This window comes from Sapajus apella, unplaced genomic scaffold (assembly GCF_009761245.1).
Source record: "Sapajus apella isolate SASKATOON/1434 unplaced genomic scaffold, GSC_monkey_1.0 scaffold258, whole genome shotgun sequence".
NCBI lineage: Eukaryota > Metazoa > Chordata > Mammalia > Primates > Cebidae > Sapajus > Sapajus apella.
Genome location: NW_022437198.1, coordinates 310,342 through 324,945, shown reverse-complemented (window position 1 = coordinate 324,945; position 14,604 = coordinate 310,342). Strand labels below are relative to the sequence as shown.

At 40.9% G+C, this 14,604-nt stretch overlaps 1 protein-coding gene across 1 annotated transcript in view; it reads left to right on the top strand.

Annotated features, from left to right (window-relative positions):
- HADHA (hydroxyacyl-CoA dehydrogenase trifunctional multienzyme complex subunit alpha) overlaps positions 1–14,604 on the top strand; it is a 54,905-nt gene that overhangs the window by 1,551 nt on the left and 38,750 nt on the right. The window contains exons 2-5 of the mRNA XM_032271876.1: positions 7,189–7,230; positions 7,329–7,399; positions 9,697–9,830; positions 12,711–12,849. Coding sequence (XP_032127767.1) covers positions 7,189–7,230; positions 7,329–7,399; positions 9,697–9,830; positions 12,711–12,849 — 386 coding nt within the window. The remainder of the gene's footprint in view (positions 1–7,188; positions 7,231–7,328; positions 7,400–9,696; positions 9,831–12,710; positions 12,850–14,604) is intronic.

Here is a 14,604-nt window from a genome sequence, read left to right as displayed (position 1 = left end):
TGACTTTGGACAAATGCCTTAAACTAAATGGGCTTTATTTTCCTCATCTGCAAAATGAATGATTGAGACGATCCTTTGCATGAGAAGTAGCATGGCAGAGCAATTAAAAACGTTGTTTGAAGTCTGACTTCTGGGTTTGGACCTGGCTCTGCCTTTTACCCTCTGGTGACCTTGGGTAATTAATTTCCGTGTTTGTTTTCTCTTTTGTAAAATGGGGAAAAATAACCACCACCTTGTGAGATGGAAGGAGTTATTTTAGATATAAAGCAGTTTTTCGTGGAGTAAGCACTCAGTAAATATTATTAACTCCAGCCTGGAAGAAATTCAATTGTATATACCTGAGAATTTTAAAAGTAAATTTATATTTTATATGTGTAATAAAAAGCTACTAACCTAATTTTTCTGTTTTCTGTATAGAAATATATAGACACATAAATATATATTTTGCATTGTGTTTTCACCAGTAAGAAAGAAAGTGTCACTCATTACTGGTCCCTTAATAGCAATTTATAAATTTTGAAAAAAGTCTGGAAAATGAATTTAAAATGACTTGCACACTTATATTACCATTTAGACTCAATAGATCCCTCACCCTAAAAGTCTGTGCAAGGCTTTGCCAAACATTTAATGAGATTATGACTTTTGCTGGTAGATGATAAAATTCTCTTGAAACCGGGCCAGGCTCGGTGGCTTGTGCCTATAATCGCAGAGGCTGAGGTGTGCAGATCAATTGAGATCAGGAGTTTGAGACCAGCTGGGCCAAGATGGTGAATGAAACCCCATCTCTACCAAAAAATACAAAAATTAGCCGGGTGTGGTGACGCATGCCTGTAATCCAAACTACTTGGGAAGCTGAAGTGAGAGAATCACTGGAACCCGGGAGAGTTCAGCGAGCCAAGATCATGCCTGGGTGACAGAGTGAGACCCTATCTCTCAAAAAAAAAAAAAAAAAAAAAAAATCTCTTGAGAGAGACTTGTAATTCTTGAAATTTTAAAGCATTCCTTCTCTACAAGTGCTATAATTCTGAATGTGAATATCAAATGAAAATCACTTCTTGACCAAAATATGTTGTCTAATTCCCACTCCTAAATCTAAATTCCTAATTATGTAAGTAGTAAAATAGTTTCACAGGAGATAAATTTAGAGGCAAATATCTTAATAGATGGTGGTTTTTTTTGAGATGGAATCTCACTGTGTCACCCAGCCTAGAGTACAGTGGTGCAATCTTGGCTCACTGCAACCTCTGCCTCCCAGGTTCAAGCGATTCTTCTGTCTCAGCCTCCTGAGCAGCTGGGATTACAGGCACCTGCCACCATGCTCAGTTATTTTTATTTATTTATTTATTGTATTTTTAGTAGAGATGGGGTTTCACCATGTTGTCCAAGCTGGTCTCAAACTCCTCAGGTGTTCCACCCGCCTCAGCCTCCCAAAGAGCTGGGATTGCAGGCGTGATCCACCTCGCCCAGCCATAGATGGTGTATTTTTAAATTTAATTCTCACTTCCTTAATCCCATTCCTTCTCCCAGCATTGAATCTTGAGAAAAGCTGTTGATTGTTACAATCAAAGTAATGTTTTCAAATTTGAACTTTGTTTTAGCATAGTTCCAGCTCTCTCTGCTGACTGTAGTCTTAGGAAGTTTTGTAGGTATTCTTGAGTTACATTACAAAGATAATTAAAAAGTAGGACAAGGCTGGGCGCAGTGGCTGACGCCTATAATCCCAGCACTTTGGGAGGCCGAAGCGGGTGGATCACGAGGTCAAGAGATTGAGACCATCCTGGTCAACATGGTGAAACCCTGTCTCTACTAAAAATACAAAAATTAGCTGGGTGTGGTGGCATGCGCCTGTAGTCCCAGCTACTTGAGAGTCTGAGGCAGGAGAATTGCTTGAACCCAGGAGGCGGAGGTTGTGGTGAGCCAAGATCACACCATTGCACTCCAGCCTGGGTAACAAGAGCTAAACTCCAGCTCCAAAAAAAAAAAAAAAAAAAAAAAAAGTAGGGCAAAGGTTACTCTCTACTTTGTTGGCACAGTAGATGTAGGCTAAAGGTCACACAGCTGCCACAGGGGAAGCTCTGCGGTTAGGTAGTGAATAAGGCCAGACTCCAAAAGCAAAGCTACCTTGTACTCTGACTTGATTTAGTTGACTGTGGTTTGGAATTATTTTCTGTGTGTGTTTGTGTATGCACTGATTTTCTGTTTGTTTTTTGTCTTGATTTTGGAGAGGTTTTGTATATGAGTGTGGGGAGCATAGGTAGGTTAGTGGATAGGAGTTAAAATGGTTGAAACTGTTGGCTAATGACCACTAACTTGTCATCTCAAATAGTTGATCTTTAAAACTGCAACCCAGTGGGGCACGGTGGCACATGCCTGTAATCCCAGCTATTCCAAAAGATTACTTGAGCCTAGAAGTTCAAGACCAGCCTGGGCAACATAGGGACACCTTGTCCAAAGGAAAAAAAAATTTTGAAACATTGCAACTCATGCTCACTCTGTTTCCTTTTTTTGCTTAGGTGCTTATTTTCCAACATATTTGTGTTTCTTGGTTTTTCCCTCCCAACCTGCATTCCCAATCAGTTCATTCCCACTCTAATCCCTGTTCTAGCTAGAATTATCTATCCCCTGCCTCCCTTCCCACTCAAATTTCTACTTTGCAGGAAAACTTTTTTTATGCCAGGCCTTTTTTCGCTTTTCATTTTTATCTTCACTGAGTAGGAACTGATTCTTCCCAGGTATCATATTGCCTGCTGACCTGGAATGTAAGCTCCACCAAGACAGGGATTTTTGTCTTTTTTGTTCACCCCAAGTGCCTTGCTGTACTCCAGATGCCTAGAACAATGAATGGCACATGGAGGTCATGATATATATTTTTTGTTGAATGAATGTCAGCATATGTTAGAGATTACAATGTGGTTGGCGAAACACCTGCTACAGATGCACCAGTTAAAAGACAAAACAGTAAGTAATGAAATACAAATGTAGGCAGGGAAAGGAAAGATCACTGTAGACAGAATCCAAAGATGAGGTTTTGTGGAAAAGATTGGTGTCATGGTGCAAATATAAAGAAGGAAGAGTAGTAAATACAGATGACACAGATTTCAAATGATGGAAAAGCAAAGAAGGAAACATACTATTAGTGAAATAGAGGCACTGGGGATTGAGGAGATGGCTGGCTTCTCCCATCTTCAAACACTGAAGTTCACTTGTAAGAGACTTGCCTCACGGTCACACAGCTAGTAAATAAACGTGTTGGTTGAGCACGATCACACAGCTAGTAAATAAACGTGTTGGTTGAGCAGGGTCACACAGCTAGTAAATAAACCAGATGGCCACTAAGAGGGCTGGCTTGGATTGCTTAAAGAAGAAATGCAGGCATAACCTGAAATCACCCCATTCTGCTTCTGGTGCTAACCCATGGTTTTCTTTTTCTTCTTTTGTTTTTTTTGTTGAGATGGAGTCTCACTCTGTTGCCCAGGCTGGAGTGCAATGGCCCAGCCTTGCTCACTGCAACCTCCACCTCCTGGGTTCAAGTGATTTTCCTGCCTCAGCCTCCCGAGTAGCTGGGACTACAGGCACATGCCACCACACCCAGCTAATTTTTGTATTTTTAGTAGAGGTGAGGTTTCACCGTGTTGGCCAGGCCGGTCTTCAAACTCCTGACCTCAGGTGATCTGCCTGCCTCGGCCTCCCAAAGTGCTGGGATTACAGGTGTGAGCCACTGTGCACTAATCACAGTTTTCTTTCTTTTCTTTTTTTAATCTGTCATTTTGCCTTTCCAACCAGTATAAAGCTGCTATTTTTTGTGCCTTTTCTTTCCTTCCCAAAAAGAAATGGGGGATAAAGAGAAAACATGGAGGACGCAAGAGCCTTGCCTACCTACTGATGGTCCTCCCCTATTCCACTCCACCGTCATTAGGTTCTCCAGTCAGTACTTCCTATGTGCCCATTTGTTTGCTGTATACTTCAGCGTCACCTTTTTTTTTTTTTTTTTTTTTTGAGACAGAGTCTCAGCCTGTTGCCAGGCACCAGGCTGGAGTGCAGTGGCACAATCTCGGCTCATTGCAACCTCTGCCTTCTGGGTTCAAGCAATTTTCCTGCCTCAGCCTCCTGAGTAGCTGGGACTACAGTCACACACCACCATGCCCAGCTAATTTTTTTGTATTTTTAGTAGACACGGGGTTTCACCATGTTGGCCAGGATGGTCTCGATCTCCTGACCTTGTGATCTGCCCGCCTTGGCCTCCCAAAGTGCTGGGATTACAGGCTTGAGCCACCGTGCCCAGCCCACCTTTTTAAAGATTCTGAAGCCCAACTTCCTAAAAGTCTGATATTCTATTGGTCCTAGATTGGGACCGAGGAATTTTGAGTATCTTACCTATCCCCTGCTTCCCTTCCCACCGGAATCAACTGAACCTCCCCAGTTGATTCTGATGGCCAGCATATTTCTAGACTCACTTCTCAATACTGCTGTGGGAATCCTAGTCCAGTTGGAGATATATGTGTATATATATATATATATTTTTTTTTTTTTTTGAGATGGGTTCTCACTCTGTCACCAGGCAGGAGTGTAGTGGTGAAATCTCAGCTCACTGCAACCTCCACCTCCTGGGTTCAGGCAATTCTCTGCCTTAGCCTCCCAAGTAGCTGGGATCACAGGTGCCCACCACCATACCTGGCTAATTTTTTGTATTTTTAGTAGAGATGGAGTTTCATGATCCATCCATCTCAGCCTCCCAAAGTGCTGGGATTACAGGCGTGAGCCACCGGGCCCGGCCAACTTTTTTTTTTTTTTTTTAAACAAAGTCTCACTGTGTCACCCAGGCTGGACTGCAGTGGCATGATCTCCACTTACTGCAACCTCCAACTCCTGGGTTCAAGTGATTCTCCTGCCTCAACCTCCTCAGTAGCTGGGATTACAGGCGCCTGCCAGCATGCCTGGCTAATTTTTGTATTTTTAGTAGAGACAGGGTTTTACCATGTTGGTCAGGCTGGCCTCGAACTTCTGACCTCAGGCAATCCACCACCTCAGTCTCCCAAAGCACTGGGATTACAGGCATGAGCCACCATGCTCGGCCAAGAATTTTAACATTTTTTTTCTCTCTCCCAGGCTGGAGTGCAGTGGAGCGATCTCGGCTCATTGCAACCTCCCTGGTTCAAGCAGTCCTCCCACCTCAGCCTCCTGAGATGCTGGGATTACAGGCGTGCGCCACCACACCCAGCTAATTTTTGTATTTTCAATAGAGATGAGGTTTTGCCATGTTCCAGTTGGTCTTGAACTTCTGACTTCAGGTGATCCACCCACCTCAGCCTCCAAAAGTGCTGGGATTACAGGCGTGAGCTACTGCGCCTGGCCAAGAATTTTAACGTTTTTTTTTTTTAATAGCACTCCTAAATCAGGCAGGCACTCCCCCCGCTCCTAAATTATATTTGCGGATTCCAAAGCCTAGTCACTAATGTAGACCAAATGTTGTATATTTCTATGAAAATTACAAACAAAAAGGCTTTAGTACAAATAATTAAGAATTAAATTACTAATACCTCGGAAAAGGTAGTGTAATTAGAGGAGATGCATGAAGGAACCTCTGGATTTTGTTAAAGCACCAGTTCTTTATTTGCTGTTATTGTAAGACTTATGCCTTTTCCTCAATGCAAGTGTTTCCATGTGTACTGCTGTTAATCAATTAAGGGATGGTTTGTTTTTGTTTTTAGAACCAAAGAAAGAGAAACCTTTTTCCTAAGATAACTGGGCAAAATTTGGAAGATGTGGGCAGGGAGAAGGAGTAAAGAGTTAAAGAGGTGCATAGGAGAAATGTTTGAGGTGAACCATGACTGAAAGACAAGGGAAGAAAAAGCAGGGTGTTTTGAAGACTGAAAGTCGTAATTAAGGGATGTTGATCCTGGGCTGCCTCTATAACAGCTTGATTGTCACCTAGAGCAAGATGTTTGGATGAGAGCAGGGCCAAGGTAAGCCTTTAATGGTGGACTAGAGGTAGAGTCGTGCCTGAAACAAAGTTGGAATATTTGCCTAGAATTCTCCAGTGTTCCTTACCTTCTGTCTAGAGTCCAGATTGAAAGACCTTCCACTGGAGTTTCTCTCGTGGTGGTTTGTGCTCAAAAGATCATCTCATCGTCATCATCATCTCAGCGTTGTCATCATCTCATCGTCATCATCATCTCATCATCATGCTGGAGAACCTAAACTAGTGAAGTGATTAGGAAAGAGAGAGGAGAGTAGCTGGTCTTTATTATCCAAGGAGTAAGAGTATTCTTGTGGCATTCAATGTAGATCTTTTCAGTTAGAAACGCTTACAATAGCAAAGTATGACATGAACTATTTCACTTATGGTAGCTACTGTTGCTGCTGGATTTTACTTTTGATAACACTGCAAAGTCCATCTCTCCAAAAAAATGAAAGAGGACATGCCTGGAAAAGTTGGGGGATATATTTGGAATACATTTGGAACTGACATTATGGGTTGCTTTGTAGGTTACTTATTGCTTAGTGTATTAGTTTCCTATTGCTGCTGTAACAGATTACCGCATAGTGTCGAGACTTTTTTCTTTTTTTAATTTGGTTCCAATGCAAGAAATACATAGTGTCTAAAACGATAAAAGTATATTACAGTTATGAAGGTCAGAAGTCTGAAATGGGTCTCACTTGGGTAAAATCAAAGGTAATGGCAGGGCTATGTTCATTCAGGATGCTTTAGGGGAAAATCCATTACCTTACGTTTTCCAGCTTCTGGAAGCTGCCTGCATTCTTTGACTCATTGCCTGCTTCCACATGGGGCCAAGTCATTCTCATATTGCTACCTCTCTGGTTCTCTTTGCCTCCTTCTTCCCTTTTGTAATTACACTGGGCCCACCTGAATAAACTTTCTTTATTAAGGCCGACTGATTAGCAAACTTAACCCTGCCCTTTGCCATGTAACCTAACATATTCACAGATTCTGGGGATGTAGATTTGGGGAGGGGCAGTCTTCCTCTTTTAGTATCTGAATAATCATCTGACCTAATAATTGAAATGGAAAATGGAAAAAATTTGGCAGTATTCACAGTAATGGCTTAGAATACATTGTACTGATTTGGGGTTTTTGTTGTTGTTATTGTAAATTACAGCTTTGTTATATATAAAAAGTACTACAGAAATTGTTTTGCAAATTCATTTTGAAATATCTTTTTCTTATAGGTTATATATGTCGCAATTTTACAGAGTCTTCTGCTTTGCTGAGTAAGTTTAATTTCTTGTTGATATGTATTGCTTATGTTGCTTTTTGGATTTATGTTGCAATAAATATGTTTACAAATAAACTTTTATTTTCTTTTTAGCCAGAACCCATATCAACTATGGAGTCAAAGGGGATGTGGCAGTTATTCGAATTAACTCTCCCAATTCAAAGGTATCTCATTTAATTTGCAGTTTATTTCTACTAACCACATTATGAATCTAGTCCTGAATGGGAAAGATATTTCCCCAAATTCACCAACTTGGCAGTTATCTTATATAAATTTGCAGTTTTGATAGTTATATGGAAGTTTGACAGATTGCCCAAGGAAGCCAGTTTTCTAATCAGAGGTTCTTGTGTAAGAATTCCTCTTGTTGACCTCAGGGCCCAGATAAACATCAAGGATTAGCAAGCTTTATTTATAAGACTTAGGGCAGGGCGCAGTGGCTCACACCTGTAATCCCAGCACTTTGGGAGGCTGAGGCAGGTGGATAACCTGAGGTTGGGAGTTCGAGACCAGCCTGACCAACATGGAGAAACCCCGTCTCTACTAAAAATACAAAAAATTAGCCAGACATGGTGGCACATGCCTGTAATCCCAGCTACTCTAGAGGCTGAGGCAGGAGAATCATTTGAACCCAGGGGGCGGAGTTGTGGTAAGCTGAGATCGCGCCATTGCACTCCAGCCTGGGCAACAAGAGGAAAACTCCATCTCAAAAAAAAAAAGAAGCCTCAAAATTTGCCTACCCATCTTAAATATGAGGTTGTTAAATCCATTTTCTTCATTACCTGCCTGACATAAGTCACTATTCATAGTAAATTGGCTGGGTGAAATGTGGATACTTGTCTCTTAAGTTTCCTGAGGGATCTGAATGACTCAGTATAATATGCATATTGGAAATCAAGTTCTGCTCAAATTGAAACTTCATTTGTCTTTGGCAGCTTCAACAAAGTATATAACATTAATGCATTATTTTGCCAAGAAGAGCTTTATTGTGTGAGTCCATGTTTTTCTCCCATCTAAATTTGGTGTAAAGAATTCTTTAAAAATCAATCTTGTAGCCAGGCTGGACACTGTGGCTCATACTTATAATCCCAACACTGGATGGCCGAGGCAGGAGGATCGCTTTAGCCCAGGAGTTTGAGACTACTCTGTGCAACATAGCAAGACCTGTCTCTATAAAAAATAAAAAATAGTTGGGTATGGTGATGTTCACCTGTAGTGCTAGCTACTCTGGAGGCTGAGGAGGAAAGATCGCTTGAACCTAGGAGTTCAAGGTTGCAGTCAGATATTGCACTACTGCACTCTAGCCTGGGAGAGAGCAAGACCCTGTCTTTCTTAAAAAAAAAAAAAAAAAACAACAACAACAACAAAAACTGGCCAGGTGCGGTGGCTCACACCTGTAATCCCAGCACTTTGGGAGGCCGAGGTGGGCAGATCACCTGAGGTCAGGAGTTCGAGACCAGCCTGCCAACATGGAGAAACCCTGTCTCTACTAAAAATACAGAATTAGCCAGGCATGGTGGCACATGCCTGTAATCCCAGCTTGTTGGCAGGCTGAGGCAAGACAATTGCTTGAACCCGGGAGGTGGAGGTTGCAATGAGCCGAGATTGTGCCATTGCACTCCAGCCTGGGCAACAAGAGTGAAACTCTGTCTCAAAAAAATAAATAAAGAAGAAAATAGTAATCATTCATAATTCAAACCCAAAGATAATCACATTGTTTTTCTTGGTATCTTCCATGGGATAACCACATTTAATTCAGTGTCAACGAATAATATTTGCAAAGCTAAGATCATACTGTATGGTTTTTTTGTTTGTTTGTTTTTGGAACATAGGGTTTCATTATGTTACCTAGGCTGGAATGCAGTGGCACAATCACAGCTCATAGCAGCCTCAGCCTTCTCAGGCTCAGGTGATCCTCCCACCTAAGTCTCCTGAGTAGCTGGAACTATAGCCGTGTTCCACCAGGCCCAGCTAATTTTGTATTTTGTAGAGACAGGGTTCCGTTATGTTGCCTAGGCTGGTCTCGAACTCCTGAGCTCAAGTGATCCGCCCACGTTGGCCTCCCAAAGTGCAGGGATTATAATGGGATGAGCCACCATGCCTGGCCTATATATTTTATTTTTATTTCATTTTTTTCTTAACATTATACAGATTTTTTTCCATGCCAATAAATGTTTGTAGACCTATTTGTTTATAGCCTACATATGATTTAAACTCTGAGGATGACCCTGAGTTCCTCCCTTGAGGAGACCTATTTTTAAAGGAAGGAGTGCTTATAGTGGGCCAAAGCTGCCTGAATAGAAAGCTGCTGACTTGCTGGGAGGATGTTATTTCTTATTCTCTTCTAACAGTATATTTCTGCTGGATACATACATTTCTTATAATCAAAATAGCTTTTGATGGTGATCTGTATATCCGATACTTCAAATTTAAACCCTTAGCTATATATATTTCTCTTTGGCAGGTAAATACACTGAATAAAGAGCTGCATTCAGAGTTCATAGAAGTTATGAATGAAATCTGGGCTAGCGATCAAATCAGAAGTGCCGTCCTTATCTCATCAAAGCCAGGCTGCTTTATTGCAGGTGCTGATATCAAGTAAGTTTTAGAAAACTTGAAGTCATCTTTTATCTTGGTTTGTATCTTGGTGTGTTTCTTAGGCCTAATAATTTCTCCTTGTAAAAGAAAGTAGAAATGCTGAGCACAGTGACACAGGCCTGTAGTATCAACTCCTTAGGATGCTGAGGCGGGAGAATCGCTTGCGCCCAAGAGTTCAAGCCCACTTGGCAACATAGGAAGACCTTGTCTCTAAAAGAAAAAAAAAAAAGAAGTTAGAAGTAAATTCTCTGAAAGTTTTTAAACTTATTTTTATGAGTATAATAAAGTTGAGAAAATAGAAGGGCTTATTGCTTCAACCACGGAAGACTAAATAATTGCCTTCCCTTAAAGAAGCTGAAAGTAGTTTCTGAGGGAAGCTAACAATGAAATGCCATTTTTTACCCATGAGACCAGGAAACATTTAGAAGTTTGAAAATATCATGTGTTAGCCAGAACTTGGGGAAAATGAGAAAGTTAATATGTTACTAGTAGGAATGCCAGTTGTTAGAGCAACCTTGGAGAGCAACATGGCAGCATTCAGTAAAATTGAAAATATACATATCAGACTTGGTGTGGTGGCTCGTGCCTGTAATCCCAGCACTTTGGGAGACCAAGGCAGGCGGATCACATGAGGCCAAGAGCTCGAAATCAGCGTGGCCAACATGGTGAAACCCCATCTCTACTGAAAATACAAAAATTAGGTGTGGTGGCACATGCCTGTAATCCCAACTACTCAGGAGGCTGCGGCACAAGAATCCCTTGGGAGACGGAGGTTTCAGTGAGCTGAGATCGCACCACTGCACTCCATTCAGAGTGACAGAGCAAGACTCTGTCTAATAAAAAAATACATGTATATGTACATAGATACATATATATGCACACACACATATACACACACACACATCATATGATCTAGAGAAATCTCACCCTTTGTTTATAAGAACCAGTGTACAAGGATGTTTGGTTTTGTATAGTTTAAAATACAGCTAGTGCTTGACTTACGACCACGATTGGTTCCGACAGACCGGTAGTAACACGATTTGGTCGTAAGTTGAGTAGGCTATATGCACATGGAGATGGTAGTGCTGCCGGAAGCTGGTCCACACTGTCGTACGCCCAGCTGGGCAACGTTTGCGCTGCCAGACGCAGAGCAGTCGTGGCTAGCGATTGTGGTCGTAAAGTCGAATGGTCGTAAGTTGCATAGGTTGTAAGTCGATCAATACCTGTAATGAAGAATTTAAAACCAAATGTCAGTCAATAGGAAAATGGATAAGTAAAACGTGAACTATTCACACAATAGAATACTACAAAACAGGTTAAAGGAATTAACTAGATCCACAATATGATGTTAGAACTCAAAAATAAGGTTAAGGTAAAATAAAAGCAAGTTGCAGAACGTTTCTATAAATGTTTGAAAACCAAACCTGGAATAATTCCTGATACTGTTAATGGACACAAGCATAGTTGGTCTGGAAGGAGACACTACAAACATGAAGATGGCCGCTTCGGGGAAATGAAGTGGGTGGTAGGACTTGAGATTGTTGAAGGAAACTTTACAGATGCAGCTAGTATTTTCTTTCCCTTTTCTAAATGGTGGAATGCATGCTTATATTAACTTAATTTACAATTGCTTACACATGTATATGAAGGAGAAAAGCTATTTTAGTGTTAATTTAATAGGTTAAAATGGTAAGTTGTCAATTCCGTTAAAATATGGGTATTTTTATATACTTTGTATTTTAGACAGTGATAACCAGCATTGTAGATTTAGGAATTTGTACTTGAAGTGTAATTATTTATGTATAGTAGTCAGTGTCTTGTTAGGCACAAATAATTCAGCTAGAAGAAAAACCACTCGATAATTTTGCATCTTCTAAAAAATAAACATTAAACAGAATATTTACAAAGTCTAATGAGACACCGATGTACCTGGCAGTAGCTACCTATATCCAGAGGAAAATACATGTAGCTTCTATGAGGCTAGCTGAGCAACTCTCAGTGTATAAAATGACAGAAAATACTAGTTATCCTTGGTCAAAAGTACAAAATCCATATCTAAATGTGTTCACAAAGTAGCAAATGAAACAAACTGAAATTAAAGGACATTGAGTAAAACATTGCACCTGATCATTTTTATTTATTTATTTATTTTTGAAACAGAGTCTTGCTCTGCCAGCCAGGCTGGAGTGCAGTGGTGCAATCTTGGCTCATTGCAACTTCTACCTCCCGGGTTCCAGTGATTCTCCTGCCTCAGCCTCCAGAGTAGCTGGGACTACAGGTGTGCACCAACATGCCTGGCTAATTTTTGTATTTTTAGTAGAGACAGGGTTTCACCATGTTGACCAGGCTGGTCTTGAAACCCTGACCTCAAGTGATCCACCTCCCTTGGCCTCCCAAAGTGCTGGGATTACAGGTGTGAGCCATCATGCCCAGCCTACCTGTCATTTTTAATCATTAGGAGGATTTATTAAAAGGTTTTAGATTTCTCTAAACCACTTGGGAGCTTTTCTTTTGCTGTCATTTTTATTGCTATTTAACCTAACTGCCTGATAGAGAAATGTTTAATCTGATCGTGAAATTATTTACCAAAGATGATTTTCTCATGTACCAAGCTTTGTGATTTAATGATTTCTTACAGAAGTAAAAATAAATTATGCAACACATTTATGTTTTCTGGATCCAGAAATTTAATACTCTTTATAGAGAGACGATGTTGCTGATATTGTGCTATTTGAAGCAAAATCATTCTTAACCTTCTGAGTATTTGAAGATTAATTACCAAATATTGATGTATGATGGGATAAGTATATAGTAAGTATTGAACCAAATATGTTATAGTTTTATCTCTTTCTCTGTTCTCTACTTTTGTGGATAATGCAGCATGTTAGCCGCTTGCAAGACCCCTCAAGAAGTAACACAGATCTCACAAGAAGCACAGAGAACATTTGAGAAACTTGAAAAGTCGACAAAGCCTGTTGTGGCTGCCATCAGTGGATCCTGCCTGGGAGGAGGACTTGAGGTATAGATACTCCAAAGTCATGGAGACAACTGTCCAACTCATTGGTGGCATTCATCAACTGTAAATCCTTAGGCTACTGCTTTGCCTGAAAAAAAGTTCCTGGAGGACAATCAGCTTTGGTTTTCCTGCCTCAGCCACTCCAGTAGCTGGGATTACAGGCACACGTCACCATGCCCAGCTAATTTTTGTATCTTTAGTAGAGATGGGGTTTCACCATGTTGGCCAGGCTGGCCTCAAACTCCTATCCTCAGGTGATCCGCCCACTTCGATCTTCCAAAGTGCTGGGATTACAGGCGTGAGCCACTGCACCTAGCCAGCTTTGTTTTTAGTTATCAAACTTCTAGATAGATTCTAATCCCTAATCCACATGACACAGAGCAAGTGACACAGAGCAGGTAAATGAAGGTGTGATGTTTTCATTGGAACTGCATCTCTAACGTCCTTTTCAGTTTTAAAAATCTGGTTCAAGTTTGCAGGGCAAAGATTCAGAAGTGTGATCTGTGCTCTTATGCTACTTAAGTCTGGTTGAGACACGCAAAGTATAATGTAAGTGCTTTGTGAGTGGTAAAGATGGTAAATAATAGAAGATTTGAGAGAAGAGATGCTTACCAGATCAGAACATATAGGAAAAAAGGAAGGGAAAAGAAAACATTTATCGAGCATGCTTTTCACATGCTGGACTCTGTGCCAGACACTTTCACACATACGGTCATTTGCCATATAACGTTTCAGTGACCAATTGCATATACAACAATGGTCCTATAAGACTGTAACACTGCATTTTTACTATACCTTTTCTGTATTTAGATATAGAAATGTTTATTACTGTGTCACGGTTGCCTACAGTATTCAGTATAGTCACATGCTGTCCAAGTTTGTAGCCCCTTAGGACAGGGTTCCCCAGTCCCCAGGCCAGAGCCTGTTAGGAACTGGGCCTCACAGCAGGAGGTGAGCTGTGGGCGAGTGAATATTACTGCCTGAGTTCCACTTCCTGTCATATCAACAGTGGCATTAGATTCTCATAAGAGCATGAACCCTGTTGTCAACTGCACATGCAAGGGATCCAGGTTGCACACTCCATCAGCCTCTAATGCCTGTTGATTTGAAGAGGAAGTTTCATCCTGAAACCACCCCCTCCTCCTACCCCACCCTAGTTCTTGGAAAAATTGTCTTCCACGAAACCAGTCCCTGGTGTCAAAAAGGTTGGGAACTGCTGGCCTAGGAGCAACAGGCTATGCCATATGGTATAGATGTGTAGCAGGCTATGCCAGCTGGGTTTGTGTAAGTACACTCTACGATGTTCACACAACAACAAAATTGCCTAATGATGCATTTCTCAGAACACATCCCCCCAATTATGTGACACATGACTATATTAATTAAGGAACCTGTGCCTGGTCCTAAACTATAAGCAGAATTTGATTAACCAGAATATGGACGGAAAATGATTCCACATATGCTATGGTGTGAGCAAAGGCAACAGCAAAGCCAACTAGGACACTGTAAGTAGATATGCTTGATTGGAGAGTATAGGGCTTTTTAACCTGGGGTCCATGTAAAATTATATGTGCATTTTTCTCTTGAGAGCTTCTGTAGCTTTCAGTAGATTTTTAAGGAGATCTACAGCCCAAAAAGAGGTTGGTAAATTAGAGGGAAAGTATGAAAAAAAGACTAAAAAGGTAAATTCAAGAAATTATTAAATGCCAGCCTAAGGAATTTCAGTTTTTTCTGTGGGCACAGTCCTGCTTTATAAGT